General features: G+C 47.5%; 2 protein-coding genes across 2 annotated transcripts in view; one reads left to right on the top strand and one right to left on the bottom strand.

Moving 5' to 3' along the window:
- Positions 1-404: 404 nt before the first annotated feature.
- ZNF597 (zinc finger protein 597) lies at positions 405-4,097 on the top strand. Its single transcript, XM_029949143.1, is given in 3 exon segments — positions 405-554; positions 556-652; positions 2,699-4,097. Coding segments are annotated over 3 exon segments (1,254 nt in total). The 5' UTR covers positions 405-512; the 3' UTR covers positions 3,814-4,097.
- Positions 4,098-19,479: 15,382 nt separating this feature from the next.
- ZNF174 (zinc finger protein 174) overlaps positions 19,480-21,538 on the bottom strand; it is a 6,720-nt gene continuing 4,661 nt past the window's right edge. The window contains exon 3 of the mRNA XM_029947490.1: positions 19,480-20,879. Within this exon, the coding sequence (XP_029803350.1) occupies positions 20,278-20,879 (602 nt within the window). The 3' untranslated portion in view covers positions 19,480-20,277. The remainder of the gene's footprint in view (positions 20,880-21,538) is intronic.

Here is a 21,538-nt window from a genome sequence, read left to right as displayed (position 1 = left end):
AAGTCTTTCTGGAATGCTACTCCAACTGCAGATTTCCAGGGCCACCCCACACCTTTTGAATAAACAAACAAAGAAACAAAAGAACAAACAAAACCCCAGGTGATTCTTAATCACACGGAGGCTCTATTGGTTTATAAGACTGGCAAACTGAACAAAGGAGGACTAGACCTGGATGTGATTCTAAAGAGAGCGTAGCAGTGACTGTCATGTGGAAGGAGGAGAGAGACTAGCAAGGAGTAGAAGTCTCTTCTAGAACTTCTCACAGTTCACAGTCTTGGTCCTTATACCACTGCCTCAAAAATTACATCTATCTGCACTCCTTCACCATTTGTACCACTCCCCCACCCACTTAGAACCATTTATACACCATCCTCAGCACTCAGGAACTTTTTTTTTTTTTTTTTTTTAGCACCAGGCCCTTCTTTCTTCCTTTGTCTCATGTTTCTAGCTCTTCCCAGCCTACACTGAGTGAGGGGGTGGCCTTGGGGCCTCTGGTCCTGAGATGGGCTCTCATGTTGTTTCAGGGACCAATGGTGTTTGAGGATCTGGCTGTGTTTTTTTTCTCAAGAGGAGTGTGTGAGTCTGCACTCTGCCCAGAGGTCCCTCAGCAGAGACAGTACCCAGGAGTGTTTCAAGGATATGGCCTTGATAGGTTAGGCAGTTGTTTCTCCTGCATTTTGCAATTTTGGTCAGTTCTAGGAACAGGATTTCATTTCTCATTCACATGTTGGTATGGGGCAGTGGGACCCATAGGTGATCTATGTGGATATGATAAGAATTTCCATGACAGTGTGGTTTTGAAAGAATGAGATGATTTCTTAAGACAAAAAAAATCCAACCTAGTACAGTGACTCTGGTTTTGCATGAGACATGACAGTACTTGGTAAACTTCCCAAATATTCGTGATAGTCAATTCAGTTTTACTTGCAAAACTATCATTTGTTAAAGAGTTAAAAATAATTTACTCTTAAAGTGGCACTGTGCTTTTATCACCTAAGGGGAATATGTATACAAAAAAGTTCCATGCCTGAATGGTGTTTGTCTCTGACTAGGGTTGACTACTGGAACTATATCATATCAGAGTTATAGCTATTCTACCATTCTTTTTACTATTTTTACCATCTGTGTCAATTCTAGATCTGTTTCTGTTCATTGATTTTGCTCCTACTTATGGGTCTTAGTTTTCTGCTTCATTACATATCTAATAATTTTTGATTGGATGCTGGACATTGTCAGTTTTATGTTGTCAATGTTGGCTTTTGCTGTATTTTTTAAAATGTTTCTGGACTTTGCATTTAAGTTATTTGGGATCAGCATGACCCTTTAAGGGCTTGCTTTTTGCTTTGTTGGGATATATTCAGAGCAGCCTTTAGTCTAGGGGTGATTTGACCTGCTGCTAAGGCAGTTTTTTTGAGGATACTGCCCAGTGCCTTGTGTGTTCCACTTTGGCTGGTGGGAACATGAACTTTTGAACTATTATGTGAACTCTGAAGCTTGTTCTGTCCCTTTTTGATGATTCTTTTTCCATTTCGGGTAGTTTTCTCACATGTACTTAAAGATTAATACTGAGCCAAAGTCTTAAGGGGACCCTATCTTAGGTGCTCTGCCTGGGCACCTATCTCATCCCCAGTATTTTGCTGTCAAATTCTAGCCATCTTGGCATGCCTGAATTTGGTCTCCTCAAATCAGCAAAACTATGAGGTATCATTTGGATTCCTACACTGCACTGCAACCCAGAAACCCTTTCTAGGCAGTGCACTGGAGCAATCATAGGGTTGTTTCTCCAGAAGGAAAGACTCCTTTTGTATTGACATGTTGGTTTTATAAATTAAGAATATTTGGGGCGCCTGGGTGGCTTAGTTGGTTGAGCATCTGGCTTCGGCTCAGGTGATGATCTCACAGTTCAGGTCATGATCTCATGGCTTGTGGATCAAGCCCCATGTCAGGCTCTGTGCTGACAGCTAGCTCAGAGCCTGGAGCCTGCTTCGGATTCTGTATCTCCCTCTCTCTCTGACCTTCCCCTGCTCGCGCTGTCTCTCTCTGTCTCTCAAAAATAATAAAAAACATTTAAAAAACCCGAATATATGGACAAATGTTAAAAGGGAATGCTTTTGGGGAGGCCCAAGGTTTGTTAGCCACCCTAGGAGTGAGACTGGTAACTATCTGGCTGCGTGTGCCTGGCAGCTCCACGTTGATCTTTCCTCAGGGAGAGGTGAAGAAATTTCGAAGAACTCTCCTGGTGACAATAAAAGTATTTCTAATAACCACAGTGTTTCTCTGCTAGGTAGAAAATCCTCACTTGCTCTCTCTTTTTCTCTCTCAAGTATGAACCCAGTCTTTATTCCAGTTGTGGTTGCTCAGTTGTCACTTGAGATCACATAAATGCTGAGAAGCTCTGGAGGCTCGGAAGACAACTGGAAATCCTCTCTAGACTGTGTGTACCAAGATTGCCCTTAGTTCCTATCCCACTGGACCCTTAGTTATAGCTCTTTTTTCCTTCCTCCCTTCACAGGCTTCCCTACAACCAGACCCCTTGGGAAGCCAGTAGAGGCTGCTGGCCCGATTTTGGATAGTACCGGTGTCTGGGTTCTAGGATATGCCACCTACAGCTTCTTGGTCCTCTGTGTAACTAGCTTCTCTCCCCTGTACCACGTGAGGGTGCTGTCTATATTTTGCTTTGTTTTGTTTTTATCAGCAGGAGCGTAAGGCAAGACCGAGATCACTCAGCAGGTAAATCTAGACTCTACAGGACCTGAAGATCTTGCCCCAGAAAACTCCTCCATTGCTGTGGCCCTTCTCTGTTCCCCTGACAATGGAGGTGGAGACCCTGAAAGGAAAGTACCAGGTGGAACTCCCGCTTGCAAGAAAAGGCTCGTAAGCCTGTCAGTTACCATCGAAAACCACACCCCATTAACAGAACTATCTCAGTGTTTGGGAACTACAGCACTTTCTGAAGTTCTTGAATTTCCTGGGGAAGAAGCCAGAAATTTGTTTAAGTGTCCTGAATGTGACCAAAGCTTCAGTGATAATTCATGCCTTGTTTTGCATCGAAGAGCTCATTCAGGAGAGAAAAAGTACAAATGTGGTGGCTGTGGGAAGATTTTCAATCACAGAGCCAACCTGAGGACACACAGGGGAGTCCACGCTGGCGAGAAGCCTTGTAGGTGAGCTGAGTGCGGCGGCAGCTTCCGCCAGCACGCACATCTGACTCGGCAGGTGAATATCCATGTAAAGGAGAAACCCCACATGTGTCGCATCTGTGGGAGAGGTTTTATGGGGCTCCCAGGATTGTCACAGCATCAGAAAGCCCGCACTGCCCAAAAAGCCTATGAATGTACCGACTGTTGTAAATATTTTGGACAGAAAACAAATCTTGCTTTGCACGAGGGAACGCATATGGCGGCCACCCAGTATCGGTGTGCTCCGTGTGTAAAGTGCTTTGGGCGGCCCTCACACCTTGTCCTCCCCAAGCAGGACCACGAGGACGACTCTGAGGACGACTCTGAACACTGTGATGACTGCAGGGAAAATTGGCGTTTGTTCTCAAAATTCAAACCCTTAAAATGTCCCGAGTGCACAATGACCTTCCTCCGCATCTCGGAGCTTATTTACCATCAGAGCATTCACAGAGGGGAAAAGCCCCATAAATGTAAAACATGTGCAGAGACCTTTATTTTGGATTCAGAGCTTGCATGCCACCAGAAGAGCCACACAGGAGAGGAACCTTTTAAATGTGCCACGTGTGGGAAAAGTTTCAGGTTGGACAGACATCTTGTTATTCATCAGCAAACCCACAAGAAAACCACCATGTAAATATAGCCAGTTTGATTCCCACACTGCTTTTCTGTATCTGAACTGGAGACTGGGGAAGAGTTGTCCCTGATTCGTCACCGCACGCCCTGCGCCCCGACCTTGCTTGGGCACCGTGATTGCCACTTTATAACCGAGGAAGCGTAATCAGCATCCCAACCAGTGACTGAAACCAGCATTCCAACTCAGGAGCTCGCTCGCTGTTCGGAGACCATTTGTATGAGCCAGATAATGATTCAGAACTTGTTTTTCTATTCAGTTTTCATTAAAGTGAATTTTTTGCTGGAGTTTTTAAAATTTTCTTACACAGTTTGTTAAGTTTTAGAAGGAGAATTTTATTTTTTTGCCAGTTCTGCTGATCACGTATCCAGGAGAACTTTTTTTGACTATAACTGTCTGAATGTAACATTTGTCCTAAGACCTGATACTTCCTGTGTTAATTTCTGAAGTGATTGGGAAGCTTGTATTTCTGGTGTGGAAAGTTCCCAAATAGGTGGACAGCTTGGTGGTCACGCTGCTTATTAGTGTCCGTGGAGTTCCCATTCTGAGATCTGAAACCACTGGTCTTCTTGACTCGTTTGCCAGGAGTTCTGACAGGCTGACCATAGCCCTTTCTGGTGCGTGGACTTGATCGAGTGAAAGACACTGGGTTCTCTCTGAAAGGATTTACCTCTAAGTCTCTACCGAAGCACATTACCTGCCTTTCTATGAATAATAGTAACTGTTGTTTGGTGAATATCGTATATTACCTAATTTAATCTTCAGGATAAATCTGACAGAGACAGGGCTATCCTTGTTTCATAAGTGAGGGAACTGAAGCCCACAGAGGGTAAAGTGCCCAAGATGGAAAGAGCAATGTGCTGAAGCTGGCTAACCTTGGGTCCCTGTGATGCTAAAGATTGTGCATTTTTCAATACTGTTGTGTGGTGCCATTTATGTTGGGGCTGCAAGCCGCCAGGGAGGCTGCGATGGGTGGATGAGATCGGTCGTCATGGAGGCTGCCCCGTGCCCACACATGCTAGAACCCCGCCACTGCCCTTGTGGTTGATTCCAAGCCTGGCTTACAGGAATGCTTACAAAGCAACAGAAAGATTCCCCAAGACTTCCAGTTCAAATTCCCATCCCTGTGATCAGATTAGAGTCTGCAGACACTACAGAGTACAGCTGTTATGGTTTTAGTTGGGTTTTGGATTAAAATTTTTTTTTCCTCCTCATCTCCAAAGAAAAATATATATAGAAAACTACTTGACCCCAAGTAGGTCTTAGGATACTGCTGTTACATACAAATACTGGAGCAAGATACTGTTTACTGGGTTGGTTGTTAATGTTAAAGAATCAGGGAATCTTGTAAATATACATTCATCAATTTCTCTTTAAAGCAAAACTGATGGTCTGCCTATCAGCAAAGCTGTTTTTAAATGGACTTGTGATCAGGATGTGAGAATGGTCTTATTCTACCTAAATAGCATAGAAGTATGACATTAGCTAAAATGGGGTTATCACTGGGAAACTGCATGAGCAGTAATAGGCCTCTTGAGGAAAGTAGTAATTGGAAGATGTGGTTTTTCTACAGAACAGCAGATTGAGAACGGAATACAAAATGATGCTGGCTACTGCTGTAAGCTCTTAACGCTGTTTAGAGGCAAGAAACTATTCCTGGTGACTAAGGGAAATGGAGACCCCAACCCAGCTCACTCCTTTGCTCCTTTCTGTTGTTCCTGTTTCTTGTTTGCAGATCCACAGTTGAGACCCTGGGCTCTGAATGTCAGGGTCACACTTGACCCTGTTTCTGATATCTCCACTCAATACAAAACAGCAGTCTGCCGGGGCTTTTAAGTCTTAAAAAGTGAAGTTATCTGTAGGTTTTTCTTCAGCAAGTGTCTCATTGGATTTCTTATCAGCCAACTTGGGGATATAGTTTTCTAAATACCAGAATGTACTATCTGCTACCTTCCCTGGTCTGCCTGCAGTGGGAGGCGGATCATCACAGGTCAGGGGATCTCCCTTCGCAGCAGAGTGGCAGGGTGGGGAATGAGATCGGGAAGGAGGCCCCTACTTGCACAGTGGCTGGAGAAGGAGGGAAGGCTAGCTTAGAAGGCGCTTGGACAGGATGGGGCCGATGTAAGAGATGGAAACTGTCGTCCTTTCCTTTGCTCCTAAGACGGTGGGGGGAAGGTGAGAGTTTATGCCCTGAGTGCCGTCCTGCATCCCGGTGTGGCAAGTCCCCTTTCCAGATGAGGCTTCCTTCACACTAAAATTCAGGTTTTACAATTTTCTTTATTCTCTAGATTTTGTAAGATTACACCAAGCCTCCATACTCAATTAGAAAAATAGCATCATAAAGACATTAACAGGGCACCTGGGTGGCTCAGTTGGTTAAGCTTCCAGCTTTGGCTCAGGTCATGATCTCATGGTTTGTGGGTTCGAGCCCCATGTCGGGCTCTGTGCTGACAGCTAGCTCAGAGCCTGGAGCCTGCTTCCGATTCTCTGTCTCCCTCTCTCTGACACCCTCCTCCCCCACTCGCACTGTCTCTCTCTCTCAAAAATTAAAAAGAATTTTTAATTAAAAAAAAAAGACACTAACATACACAGAAGGGTAATTAAAATGCCTTTTTGGTGCAGTAATCATTGCTAATGACCAGTATGCAGAAAAAGAATTAAAAACCAACAAAATAAGCTTGAGTGTCAGTTGCTCTGAAAGAGGCAGATTTTCCGTTGCTGCCTTACCATGCATTTGCACCTGAGCACACTTGCTGGACGTGTACAAGTTGCTCTGAGCCCAACCAGTTGGAAGAAAGGGTCCGTCCACCAACAAAATCTATGTTGTTTTTGTGATGATGGCTTTTTCACCTTCCATTTAGTGTCAGCTCATGGAGACAGATTACACAGTCTGTCATTTAACTCAGAGATATTAGCCAACTATGTTAGTATTAACAAATACTGGATGAAAGTTAATATAGGGATGAAAAATGCACGAGTTTATTGTTAGGAATGGTCAGTTCACTACCTTCTGCAGCACGGATGTTGAGGCACTATGCAGGGTAAGAACTTTGTACAAAGAAATGGACTTCTGAACAAATTTGGTTTCTGTTGTTGATGGACAGATAAAAATGTATATCAGGTCTTTAATGTGATTGCCTGAGTATCAAGGTATATTAACAGCCATCATTGCTACAGACAGCATTATTCCAGTAGGATTCAGATGTCCATAGTTTATATTTTATTTTTTTTTAATGTTTTTTAATTTATTTTTGAGAGACAGAGAGAGACAGTGTGAGCAGGAGAGGGTCAGAGAGAGAGGGAGACACAGAATCTGAAGCAGGCTCCAGGCTCTGAGCTAGCTGTCAGCACAGAGCCCAACGCGGGTCTGAACCCATGAACCATGAGATCATGATCTGAGCCAAAGCCGGACGCTTAACCAACTGAGCCACCCAGCTGGTTTATATTTTATAACGAAAGAAATTGTGGAATTTAGTTGTTAATCTCAAAGGAGTTGGACTCAAAATAGTTCTGTTTAGAGCTTTGTTGCAGCAGTTAAGAGGCTGTTCACATCTCCCCATTTAACACAGAAAATGACTAACCCAGTATACAAGGAGTTAAAACTAAAAACAAGTTACATTTCACAGTAAACAGTGATTTGAGTCTTTGACTTCTGAAATTCCATGTAGTTACGTGGCATTGTTCTGATGACTACAGCATGTTATATGATCTAATACCACAGATTTTGCTTAATCTGCCAGTACTGCACATGCGTACAAAGCAGATTATACTTTATCTAAATAGTCTGTTTTGAATTGTTCATTAAACTTGTCTTTATAGGATTTCAGTAGTAAAGTGTTTTGCTTTGACCATCTGTTTAAAAAGTAACTAAATGATCTTCTTTGGAAGTATGTCTATTCATCTCTTTTAGTTTTGTAGACTCAGAGCTAATGATCCAATATCAGGATGATCATTACCCATCTTTTCATTGCTCATCTGACTACAGGAGTTTTTTGATCTTTTTTTTTCAACATCCTTCCTTGCATTAACACTCGGGGGGAGGGGAGTCAGAGGGGCGGGTAGTATAACATAAATGTGCATTTATATAATCCTGAGAAAATGCTGCAATCTCTTGTTCCTTCGGATACTTCAGAAGTATGTTTGTTGTATGCATTTATACTGTCCAATGTTTAGATTTTACAAGTTTTGGTGTATTCTCATCAGTCTTAGCTCTAGAATGCACGCTCTCACTAGGCTGTGATTGTCTATCTGACGTGCAATTTGGCACCTAATAAATGCTATTCTCGATGATGGCAATCAAGTGAACTTTTTCTTTTACACTGCAGTGGTTTTAGATGGCAGCGAATTTTGAAGACTGGCGGGATTGTGGTTTGGAGTGTGAACGAGTGACTTCGAGTCATGTAATAATGGAGGTAAAAAGTTGGCTCCCCGGAACGCAGAGGAAAATTCCAGCGCGAATCCGTGGCACTGCCCTGGACTTCGATGGCCCCGCCGCCCCGGTCCGGAGTCCGACACCTCCAGCCGCTACACGTGGGTTGCGCCCTTTCGCTGCCCGCCCGCTGCTGGGGGTGGGAGCCGCCTCCGGCTCCCAGAGGGCTCTGCGCGGCCGCGGAGCGCAGGCCGCCGGGAATGCCAGCGAGATGAGACGTGCTAGAGCGGCCCTCCAGGCTGGGAACAGGAAGTCGCGCGCTGATTTCCGGTGCCCTCTTAGGGCTGCGCGACTGCGCGGTCCCGGCATGGCTGTGGTGCACTGCGGTGGGTACGCGGCGGCTGTTCGGGCGGTGTCCCCAACCCACCCCCGTGACCCTCTGAGGGTGGTCATCGCAGAAACTTGGGTCGCGGGCCCGGGAGAGTTTGCCGACGGGTCCGTCAGGTTTTGCCCTCCGCACCATGGGTATGATTGTCGGGGACCAGACGAATCTCTGTCCCAAGACGCTAGGCACAGACCGTCCTGAAGGCGGGAGACAGAGCCCGCGCGACCTCCCCGGCCGGAACCCTGCGTTGACAGTGCGCAACTGCGGGCACGCCTTGCTGGTGCGCCTTTTGGTGCTTCAGTCCAGAACCTGCGCCAGTCTCGTCGCCTGCCTTCTGTGTGCCCCGCGGCCGAATTCTAACCTGCTTCTGTTACTTGGAGTATTCTGGGCTCGCCGGAGTACAGCCTTCCCGCACCCCTGCAAGCGAGCTTCGCCGCTCCTGTGACCGCGAAGATCTCACTTTATGTCTGGCCCAGATTTCTTCTCTCCCTACACTCCAGATCCCTGTTTTCAAGTGTCTGTGACACATCTTCTTTGGATGTGTCCGAGGCATCAAACAGCATGCCCTACACCGAACTCAAGCTTTTAGCCCTTGATCTGTTTGCCTCCAGTATGTGTTACCACATACACACACGGTGTATGCTGCCAACACACTCCCCCTTCCTCACTCCTCATGCATTCCATCATCAGGTTCTGTGGATTCTACCTCAAAAATGTCTCTCAGACCAGACTGATTCTCTGTTTCCACTGGCTCCACCCCTAACAGTCCTGGAATAGCCCTCTGACCTCTCACATCACTCTCTCTGCCAGCACAGCCAACACATCTGATCATGTCACCATCCAACTTGACATCTTCCACTGGCTTCCCATTGTCCTTAGGGTGACATCCAAAATCTTCAACGCCACCTTCCGGTTATTGTCCTGCCAGCTCCAGCCACTTTCTTTATTCTCTCTCCAGGGGCACTTTCAGTTCATCAGATGTACCAAGCTCTTTACTTCTTAAGAATTGTTAACACGCCTTTCCTTTTAACTGGAACACTATCCCCAGCCCCCACCGCCCCGCTCCATCCCTACCTACCATTACAAAATTGAATAGTAATTATAAAACAAATGGTTTCATGTCTCTGTGGGGGCAGGAACCAGACACACGGCTTGAAATTGTGCATAAAGGACATTTCTGTGGCTCTGTCACTTTTACACTGTTGATACAGCTACAAGACTGAGTGGAGGAAAGGCGATAGGCAGTGGTGTTACTTAAAGTAGGCAGGAGGTTTAACAGTGGCCTAGAAAAGCTGTGAGGAATTTAGCAAAAAGCTTGACTAAGATAGTTCTCAGGATAAAAATGTTAAAGATGTTCTATTTCTTGGAAGGAATAATCATTTACCCAAGATGTAAATTGCTACAAGCCACATTTGAAGGAAATGAGATAAATGTGGTTTGTATTTCAAATAGAATTGTGTTGAGCTAATAAGACAGAGAGGGAGACGTGAAAGTTGCGCCCACATCCTGCTGCCTTGAACCTTCTGGGACTAAAGTGTTAGTGATTACTAGTTAGATCACAGGCACAGAGAGACCTGGCCTGATAACATCTCATTTCCCGTGCTGTTCCCATCCCACAAGGTCCCCTCAGTTGGAGAGGAGAAAGCAGCCCAGTTGGCAGGCAGAATGGTCCTACACTTGCAGGCTAGGCTGCTCAGGAAATTACAAGAAGGTGAACTGCTGTCACCCTGAATACCTGGGAACAAAAAGGAACTTGGCCAGCATGCTTTCCACATTCCTTTTAGAAGTTAAGTTTCACTTGACTGAACTGGCTTATGATCCCATCCCTCGACCAATCACGATGGCTGGGAGGTGGTAATCCTGATGGAGGATTTGCAGAAAGAGCCTAGAAAGCCAGGATACTGGGTGGGAAGGGCGAGAAGGGACCTAGGGCGTCCCTAGTGTGATGGTTAATAAGGTTGTCTCAGTGGGGGGTCGGGGGTACCCTGAACAGATGTTACCCCTCTGCTCCCTCTTCCCCCAGAGGTCCTGTCCAAGGCTTTCAATAAGAATCTGCAATACTGAGTTCTGGGGGATCACCTTTACTTTGCCAGAACCACGCTGTCAGGTATAGATGGACAGCTCAGAGTAGAACTGAAAACTAGAGAGCATTTTGTCTAAGCACCTGATTTTCCTGATAAGGAAACTGAGGTGTAGGCCTTTTAGAGCTCAGTAACTGGCTAGCTGAACACTAGAAACAGAAGCAGGATCTTCAGTCTCTCGGCTCAGTGCCTTTTCCATGGACCCGAGCTGTGACCTGGTCACGCTGTGCTGCAGCAGCGTGCTAGCTGCCGGGTCAGCCACCTCCTTGTGAAGTAACCGCTGTCCCTCTCAAAAAGGTATTTGTGAATACACTAAAAACCACTAAACTGTATATATACCTTAAAAGGATGAATTTTATAGTATTTGAATTATATCTCAATGTAAAAATAACCTCCGTAGTAAAAAAAAAAGTTGAAATATGTATTTTAAAACTGTAATATATATTTAAATGTAATATACAAAATAACATATCAGAGGCCATGAAAATAATTTGTTACCAGCTCATTTTTGTTCAGACCTGACAGTAAAGCTGCTTTTGTCTTTTCAGGGCAAAACAGTGGCGTATCTTGTAAGATTAGCTCTTAAAACTCAGCATTTGCAACTAATCTGTGTGTTAGGATTTGCTCAATACTATAAACCAAAGTAAAAGTCAAACAAGCTGGTTGTTAATATAAGAGTGCACTTCCCACCAAGATCAATGAGCCACGGAAAGATGGATGTCCTGGTGTAGACACGATTTCTTTTCGCTGGGGCGTGGGGGTAGAGTTTGGCCCTGAGCGGAAACTCCAGACGAGAAGGGGATGAGGTGCACGTTGGCCTTGCGAGGGCCACGTCCCACTCCGCACCTCAGTCCGCTCAGGGTGAGTAGTCCTCAGGGACAGAACTAGACATGCCATCCCCTCCGCCAGCCTCACGGGGTCCCTTACTCTGGGAGCAAACTTCTCTGTCAGAGAGAACTTCCCTCTTAGCTCCAATTTCTCCCTAAGGGCGGCTCTCTCGTTCTGGTGTCATCTGTAACCTCCGATTCCTCTGAATCAGACAGGACTCCGTGTCCTCTCCTAGAGCAGAACCCCTTTCCCAGGGAAGTATCTGCTTGGTGCCATACATGCCTCAGAAATGAGCACAGCGTACTCTCCAGAGGCGCCTTGACATCACCTTCGCCCTGAAAACACCATCCCTGGCGGGCTCCTTCCTTGCATTCACAAGAGTCCAGATGAAAGGATGGTTAGCAAGCCTTTGTGTGGGGCACTCGAGAGACTACAGCATGATCCCCTCATCCCCGGTCCCCGCACCGGCCCATCTCCGGGGTACTCAGAGAAGCAACCAGAACTCCAGGGGTAAAGACCGGCAGGGCGCAAAGTCCAGCACCTTAGAACCGAAGGCTAGGACGGCACTGGAGGCACACAACTTGGGTCCTGTCATTTAGTCCTTACCGAGATGAAGAAACCCATTTCAAAGGGGATCCAGAGCCATGACTGGATGTAGGTCTGTCTAAAGCCAACGTTCCTGCACACTTGGTGCTATGGTCTGAATGTCTGAGGCTCCCCCAAGGTTTGTATGTTGAAATCTGAACCCCCAAAGATGACGGTATTAGGAGGTGGGGCCTTCGGAAGGTTCTGAGGTTCATGAGGGCGGAGCTTCATGAACAGGATTATTGTCCTAAAAGAATCAAGAGAGCTTCCTGGCCCCTTCCACCACGTGAGGACACAGTGAGGGGGTGGCTGACTGCGAACCAGGAAGAGGGCTGTCACCGGAACACGAGTTGGCGGTGCGGGCACCTTCATCTCCGACCTCTAGCCTTCGGGACAGTGAGAGGTAATGTCTGTTGTGTGTAGGCCATGGAGCCTGGTACTTGGTTATGGCAGCCTGAACAGACCAAAACACTTGACGACACTAACGGTCTCCGGTCACTCTTAAAGTTTTCAAAAAGGTAAAGCAAGCGCCTTAAAACTCCTCCTACAAACACCGTCTTTGGCCTGAACATCCACGCACCACATGAACCATACTTCTCTGCAGGGTCCCTTCCTGGGCTCTGCCATTTCCTGAGACTGTGTCCCTCTCTGAATCCATCAACTCAGGACCCCCTCCCCCCACTGGTGAACATAGGGCTCCTGTCCTGTCCCAGAAAAAGCCGAGTCCCCAGTACAGGTGTCCTCCCCCGCCCACACCACCCGAGACATAACCTCACACCTCCCAGTGGGACCCAAATAGCTCCCAATTTTTAACGTTCGTTTTTGGATATTTGAAAGGTGTTTAAAGCCTCTCCTTTTGGGGACACCCTCCCTCTGCCATCCCAGTCTCCCTCCTGGCCTCTAACCTGGGCTCCGCCTTCTAGAGCAAGCCCTTCCGTAGATCCTGACCCCATTCCTGCATGCGGGTACTCCGGGAACACTAGTACAGGTTGCCACTCTCATGAGGCTCCGTGGCTCAGTGGCAAACTTTTCATCGACTTTTGAGAATGACGTATTTGCAAAAAATAAGGAACACATTATTCACAATAGCCAAAAGCTGGAAACCACCCCAGTGTTCACTGATGGAAGAATGGATACACAAAATGTGGTCTCTCCATACAGTGGGATATCCTCAGCCTTCAAAAGGAAGGAAGTTCTGACACCTGCCACGGCATGAACTCTTGAGGACGTTGCACTCTGTGCAATAAGTCAGTCACAAAAGGACAAATACTGTGTGACTCCACCTATATTAGGTCCCCGGAATAGAAAATTCACAGAGACAGAAAGTAGAAGGGTGGGTGCCGAGGGAGGGGGACTAGGCAGTGGGTGTTTATGCGGGCAGAGTGTCCGTTTGGGAAGATGAAATCGTTCTGGAGATGGATGGAGGTGAGGGCTGCACAACAGTGTGAATGCACTACATGCCACGGCATTGCACCACCACAAACGGCAAGTTTTATGTGTATTTTACCATAATAAAACAAATTTAAAAGGAAAAGGGCCATGGTAGGAAGGGGGTGCCTCAGTTTTGGGGCCGTCTCTCCAGGACACCCATTTGTATTCATAAAGAACCGTTAGGAGGGGCGCCTGGGTGGCTCAGTCGGTTGAGCGGCCGACTCCGGCTCAGGTCATGATCTCACATTCGTGGGTTCGAGCCCCGAGTCGGGCTCTGTGCTGACCGCTAGCTCAGAGCCTGGAGCCTGTCTTCAGATTCTGTGTCTCCCTCTCTCTCTGCCCCTCCCTGCTCATGCTCTGTCTCTCTGTCTCAAAAATAAATAAAACATTTAAAAAAATTAAAAATAAAATAAAAAAAAGAACCGTTTGGAGAAATTCTCCCTTTCAGGACATGATCTGTGACTATGGTTTCAAAATTGCTAAGTCCAGGGTGCCAATGGTTTTAAAAAATGCTGAGCCTGGGTGGCTCAGTTAAGTGACCAACTCTGGCTCAGGTCATGATCTCACCATTGGTGAATTTGAGCCCCGCATCTGGCTCTGTGCTGACAGTTCAGAGCCTGGAGCCTGCTTCGGATTCTGTGTCTCAGGCTCTCTCTGCCCCTTCCCAGCTCACATTCTGTCTCTCTATCTCTCAATACTGAATAAAAGTTAAAAAGAATTTTTTTAAGTAAAAATAAATTTAAAATGCTAGGTCCATGAAATAGGACCTCTCCTCCTCCCTCAAATTCCTATGGCCTCTCTGCCTTTCCAGGATCTGAAGAGCTGATGGGAGGAGAATTCAAGAAGTTCCATTTTATTTGATGCCTAATTCGTCTGCCTGTCACATGATGCTGGCCAGGAAACAAAATACTTTCACAAACACGTTCACTTCACCGAGCATGCAAGGTAATCAGGGCAGGTCTTCCTATTTCCAGTGGAGGAAACAGGGCGGAATGTTTTGTTTTTATTTTTTAATTTTTTCAAGTAGGCTTTGCACCTAGCGAGGAGCCCAACCTGGGGTTTAACTCACGACCCTGAGATCAAGACCTGAGCTGAGATCTAGACTCGATGCTTAACCCATTGAGTCATGCAGGTGGCCCGGGTCTGGATGTTTGAAATATTTTTAAAACATTTTTAATTTACTGTTTTTAAGAGAGAGACAGCATGAGCAGGGAAGAAGCAGATAGAGGATCCAAAGTAGGCTCTGTGCTGACAGCAGAGAGCCCAATATAGGGCTTGAACTCATGAACCATGATCATGACCTGGGCTGAAGTCAGACACTATACTGACTGAGTCACCCAGATACCCCTTAAATTAAAAAAAATTTTTTTAATGTTTATTTATTTTTGAGAGAGATACAGACAGATGGACAGTGAGAGCAGGGGAGAGGCAGAGAGAAAGGGAGACACAGAATCCGAAGCAGGCTCCAGGCTCCGAGCTGTTAGCACAGAGCCCCATGTGGCGCTCGAACTCATAAACCACAAGATCGTGACCTAAGCTGAAGCCAGACACCCAATGGACTCAGCCACCCTAGGCGCCCCAGTCTGGATGTTCTAAATGATGCACCCAGGTCAGCAGGCTAAAGAATGGCAGAGCTGGGCACAAGGCCATCCCTTGGCCTTAGCCTGGCACTAAGTCCACTCCTCTGGCTTGTTCACTGAGCTGCTTCAGATCCAACCACAGCCAAGTCACTCCCAAGACAAGGTAGGTTCTTGGAGTTCGCCTAGCTGGCTCTGCGCTTATCTGGTCCCAGACGAGTTTTTGGAGCCAGGAGTGACATTTGGAGTGGTTTATCTCCACTTGTTTCACCAGCAATTCAGGAACTGTGACCATATGGGTTACCTGTATTTTGACTGGTGACAGCTGCAATAAAAGATATACTGCAGGGGCATCGGGATGGTTCAGGCACTTAAGTGTCCAACTCTTGATTTCGGCTCAGGTCATGATCTCAGTTTGTGAGTTCAAGCCCTGAGTCAAGCTCTGGGCTGACAGCTCAGTGCCTGCTTGGGATTGTCTGTCTGTCTGTCTGTCTGTCTCTCTACCCTCCTCTGCTTGCTCTCTATTTCAAAATAAACTTTAAAAATCTTTAAAAAAAAGATATATTGCAATTGTGCAAAAGCATATTACAAAAGAATTGGAGAAAATACTTGAAGTCATGCATCTGAAAAAGGACTTGATTCCAGGACAGATAAAGGACTCTTACAACTCAACAATGAGAAAGACAACTGAATTTTAAAAGAGCGGAGGTTCTGAACAGCCAGAAGATACACAAATGGGCAGTAAACATATGATGAGATACGCATCAGGGAAACGCAAACCAAAACCGCAGTGAGACAGCACTTCATACCCACTACACGGCTACACGGAGAGAGCCGATGTGAAGGAGCTGAGACCCTCACATATTGCAGGTGTGGAAGTGAGGTGCAGCGTGAAACAGTCTGGCAGCTCCGCAGAAACACGTAAATGTCAAGTTAGCGTATGACCCAGCAGTTCTGCTCGTAGGTATATACCCATGAGAAATGAAAACGCAGGCTTACGGAAAGCCTTGTGCACATCTTCACAGCGGCACTATTCCCAAGAGCCCCAAAGTGGAAACAACCCAAATGTCCATCACGGCATGAATGGATAAAGAAAAGTGGTCCCTCCACATGGCGGAGTATTACTCAGTCATGAAAAGGATAACCTTCTGATGCCTGCGAGGACATAAATGAACCTTGAAGGTGTGCTGGGTGAAGAAGGGGCTCCAGGGGACACAGGGATGGGGAGGGGATGGCGTTCCTCTTTAGCTGTTGAAAATGTTCTCAGATTATTTGATGGTTGCACACCTCCATGAAGATACTTTAATTATTGAACTATATACTTTACAGGGAAGAATGTTATATTGAAGTAGATATCAACAGAACTGTAAAAAAAAAAAGCATTTTTCTTTTAAAAACGGGGGAAATTTCAGCACTGTGTATTGGATGGCATTCGGGAGGTGATGATTCTGTTCAGAGTGGTACTGGTATGAAGGGAAGAGTTTTACAAGTCCTTATCTGCTGTCAATGGAAAATGCTTTTTCAGGGAAATCTACAAGGTCCAGATCCCCAACCTATGCATGATGCTTCCCTCTCGGTCTCCCTGGGGGCAACGGGGGGCCTGAAGAACTTGAGCAGGAGTCATCCCCTTCCATGGCTAAGAATAAGCCAAAGCCACAGAAAACAGTAAACCTTACAGGTTGCTCCTGGGTGAGGGATGCACACAAAAGAAGAAATATTCTTACTTAAACGGGGCGGCTAGCTGCGAGCCAGCAGGTCAGCGGTCTGTGTGGAGGCCTCAGGAGGAGCCACACGAGAGCAAGGGGGTGGGGAGAGTCCTCCTCTGCAGAACTGAGAACACCTGCAAACGTGGCTGCATTTGCAGCCTTCAGACCCTCCTCGCCTGGGGTTGGGCCTGACCTGCGAGAGGAAAACTGGGCTGGAAGAGGCAAGGTAGCATCACAGGCTTGAAAACATTTTGGGAACGAGGGACATTCAGATTGGCAATTTTGACACATTTATCCAAGGACCACATTTGAATAGGTTCCCAAAGACTTTAGATTCAGCAATTATTTTTTTTAATGTTTGAGAGAAAGAGGGAGAGCGTGAGCCAGGGGCAGAGAGAGAGAGAGAATCCTGAGCAGGCCCCACACTGCACAGAGCCCAACACAGGGCTCAGACCCATGAACCTTGAGATCATGACCTGAGCCAAAACCAAGAGCCGGATGTTTAACTGACTGAGCCACCCAGGAACTCCTTAGATTCGGCAATTATTGATTTAGTTCAGAAGAGAAAACGCACATACACACAGGTTCTCCAGAATATACCAAACAAGGCTTTTAGTTAGGGAAGCATTCCTGTTTCAACTCTTTTAAAGAAGAAGACTGGAAATCTATGTTCTTTTGCTCTTAGGACAGATCTTTGACTGACCCAGTTGATTGAATAGACGGGGATGGTTGGCCGAATTTGCCCCACTCCCCCTGACCCGAATATGCCCACATCCTAATCTCTGGAACTTGTGAATTGTACCTTATACGGCAAAAAGGATTTTGCAGATGTGATTACGAACCTTGAGATGGGGAGGTTATCTTGGATTGCCTGGATGGGCCCAAATATCAACATTACAGCACTCTAAAATGGGAGGCCAGGAGGTCAGAGTCAGAGGACAAGGTCATGTGGTGACAGAGTGGAGACATGCACTTTGAAGCTGGAGGAAAAGGCCATCAGCCACAGAATACGAGCAGCCACTAGAAGCTCAGAAAGGCACCCTTCAGACACCTTAATTGTGGCTCTGTGACCCTGATTTGGGGCTTTTGACCCCTAGAACTCAAGAGACTGCGGTTGCTTTAACCACTGTTTGTGATCACCTGTTACAGTGTCAAGAGGAAACTGATACAGACACAACTATGATTAAGCGGGGCTTAGGACAGCAAAATCGGCCTGGAAAAAGGGGACAGATGAGGTGGGAACGAACGAGGAATCAGGAGGCCTGTGGTGGTGAGAGGCAACAGACAGGGGTGAGGCAAAGAGCAGTAGTAATGAAGCCAAACTCCTCTAAAATCTTTCTTTTTAAAGTATTTTGAGAAAGAGAGAGAGAGCGAGCGAGAGAGAGAGAGCACGGGTGAGCACGCTAACAGGGGAGGGGCAGAGAGAGAGAGGGAGACACAGAACCTGAAGCAGGTTCCAGGCTCTGAGCTGTTGGCACAAAGCCTGAGGCGAGGCTTGAACCCACGGACCACGAGATCATGCCCTGAGCAAACTCGGAAGCTTAACCACCGGAGCCACCCAGGTGCCCCAAAAGTCCTCTAAAACCGAACATGGTTGCCAGGAAAGGGAGCGTGAAGTAGTCTAAAGATCCACCAAAAACTACGAGAAAGGCCACTGAGCTTCCGTTAAGTGTCTCTCTGCCCAGAAGACAAGACGCTTTGTCAACTGCATTCAACACATTGTCACCAGGATCTGATTCAGGACTTGGCCCTGATGAACACCTGGGCATGCGCTTAGTCCAAAAGCTAAATGATGGGAAAATAAGGTTCTCGTCCGTAAGGAGCTTTTACCGCGTACAGCCCAGCTCCCTGACCTGGGCACCACTGCCACTTTAGGCCAGTGACTCTGTCGTGGGGCTGTTTAATGTCTATTTATTTTTGCAAGAGAGGGAGTGACAAAGCATGACCAAGGAAGGAGCAGAGAGAGAGGGAGACAGGATCTAAAGCAGGCTCCAGGCTCTGAGCTGTCAGCAAAGCCCGACTCGGGTCTGAAACCGCAAGGTCATGACCTGAGCCAAAGTCGGACGCTCAACCGACTGAGCTACCCAGGTGCCCTTGCTGTGGTGCTGTTGATTTGCACCCCCCCCCCCCCCGTCTCGTCTCCTCGCACTAGAGGCCGACCCTGTCCTCCCGCCCCCCATGTCACAAGGACCAAGAGCATCCCCAGACACTGCCGAACGTCCTCTAGGCAGCAAATCTGCTCCCAGGCGCAGCCCCACCGGTGTGTGTTGTGAGGCGGGAGTGACACAGTAAATCTGCCCGGAGGCTTTGCTGAGCGGGAGGAAGTGGTGGGGGCAGCAGGTCGTAAGGTCACAGGGAACAGTGTGTGCAGACCCCCTGGGGGTGGAGGACGCAGCACCTGAGACGGCAGTGACTTGTGGGTATCCGCGTTTTAGGAGGAAAGCCGCATGGCCGCTCCTTGCCAGAGGCACCCATGTCCCCTCGGAGGTCCCACATCCACTCGCTTGCTGCGGGCAACTAAGAACCATAACTGACTGGGGTCGGACTCTTACTCTGAAAGAACGTAGGGATGGACTTAGATCAACTCTGGCCTCATTCCAGGACTTGAACACCGTACAAACGTATTTTGTGTTTTCTTTTTTAGAAACTTCACTGAGAGATCATTTATTGATTACAAGATTAACCCAATTCAATGATTCTTAGTAAATAGACTGAAATAACCCAGTTTTATTAACATGTCATCAGCGGCCTGAGCAAGGAGAGCAGTGAGGGCTCCTCTCGGCAGGTCCTGGGCTGTGACAGACACGCTCTTTCCTGCTGTGCCTTTTCCCTGTTGCTTCCGGGGGGCCGGCGGCAGCAGACTTCCGTCATCAAAAGTGCTTTGCTAGAAACAGACCCCTCAATGTGTGTGGGCGCACATGTGTGTGGCACTACTTACTTGGAAATTCTGTCCTCATACGAACATGTTTACACTCTTACTTCATGTGTCCTTTATTACGGACAGCCAGCAATTACAGAGAGAATATTAAGGGATTTATATTCCAATGAAATTTTGCCTTGAAATCACTGATCACCATTAACGAAGCGCGTGTGTGGCAAAGACTGGCAGGATAGCTAGTACATTAAATATATGCGGATGTAATTGACCCTTGAGCACATTTAGAGAATAAAGAAAGCAGCAGGGGGAAGATTTCACACCAACGTGGAGGGAGGGGCACCTGCGGGACCGGCCCGATTCTCTCAGCTGTTTCTCCCTGCGCTCCAGCAGAGACCCGGGTTCTCTCTGACCCAACGCCCAGACCTGCCGTTACTTCAGCCTGTCACCAACACGGTCACACCCCCCTCGGCATCTTCTGGAACTCCTCGCCGCCAAACGAGCACCACATCCCTCAGGGGCTTCTTGCTTTCCTTGTACGTCACGCAGACAACCTGTGATTTACATGCAGGTAGCGGAAGGAGAAATACAGAGGTCTTCCTTCTGAGCAGAGCGCACGAGGCCCTGCTTTCAGTCCCCGTGGTGGAGTCGGTGGTGCTGGTGGAGGTTTGAGCTCTGGCGAAAGCTTTTCCCACACTGGCCGCACTGGTAGGGCTTCTCCCCGGTGTGGATCCTCTGGTGCAGTTTCAGGGTTGACTGGCGCCCAAAGCAGTTCCCACACTCTCCGCACGTGTAGGGCCTCTCCCCTGTGTGCACTCGCTTGTGCCTCTTCAGCTCCGAGTTCCACGTGAAGCTTTTCCCACAGTCATCACACTTGTAAGGCTTCTTTGCCGAGCGGCTTGGCTGGTGACCAAGACGCTGGGAACGACGGCTCAGGCTCCCTCTGCTCCCTTTGCTCTTCTTCAGCTCTGTCAGTGGGTGGCTTTTCAGGGGGCCGCTGATGTATTCCAGTTCCCTGCAACGTCTCTGGCAGTGCGCGAACGGCTTCTGAGCATTTGGGGGGCTGATCTGCCTCCGTGACAACCGGGGTTCATTCATATTCGTCCCTCTCGGCTCAGGACTCTGCAGACCATTACCTTTGGGTCTGCCGGGGGACAGGACACATGGCTTCCCTCCTTTAGCCCCCTCTGGCTGCGGATTTTCCTTGTTCTCACTTTTCATTCTGGGGGCTTCTATAATTAGAAAAAATAGGTTTCACTTTCTGGGCTCTGAAGAAAGGACCTTAGCAAAGGAGCTAAGAAACATTCTCAAAGTGCGGTCCTCCCTGGCAACTTGCACTCGACTCCTCCGGGGACCAGTCACACAAGCAGGCTACCCCGTCAACCCACAACTGCGGAGTCAGGATCTCTGAGTGGTGGGGCCCGGAAATCTGCGTGGCTCATGGGCTCCTGGGCCAATTCTAATTTGTATTCAAGTTAGGAACCAAGTTCTCCAACCCCATCTCTCCTTTGACCTTTAGGGAAATGTTAGGGAAAGACAAAATATGGAAAAGCAAATCTATGAGCCCCAGCCTTAATTAACAAATAGAAATAAGAGGGTTAAAATTTCCACACTGCAACACACTCACTCACATGGATACTGAATGATCGCCGCTGTCTCTTTAAATAGTGGGAAACCCAGCAAACGTGGCATGCGGTTTCATTACAAACGTGACAGCATTAGGGTTCAAAACTGCACTACAGGCAGGACATGTGTCTGACTTCAGAAACCCCACAATTTCTGACCACGATTGAGGATCAGGACGGAAACGAGCTGGAATGTCTGTGGGCAAGTTGGAGGATCCGGAGCTGTGCTATCCCAGAGGAGTCCTGCCAGGTGGGAAGGGGACATG

Source organism: Suricata suricatta, chromosome 8, assembly GCF_006229205.1.
Source record: "Suricata suricatta isolate VVHF042 chromosome 8, meerkat_22Aug2017_6uvM2_HiC, whole genome shotgun sequence".
In the NCBI taxonomy this organism is placed as follows: domain Eukaryota; kingdom Metazoa; phylum Chordata; class Mammalia; order Carnivora; family Herpestidae; genus Suricata; species Suricata suricatta.
The sequence above is the reverse complement of the archived record's forward strand: the minus strand, read 5'-3'. Positions and strand labels throughout refer to the sequence as shown.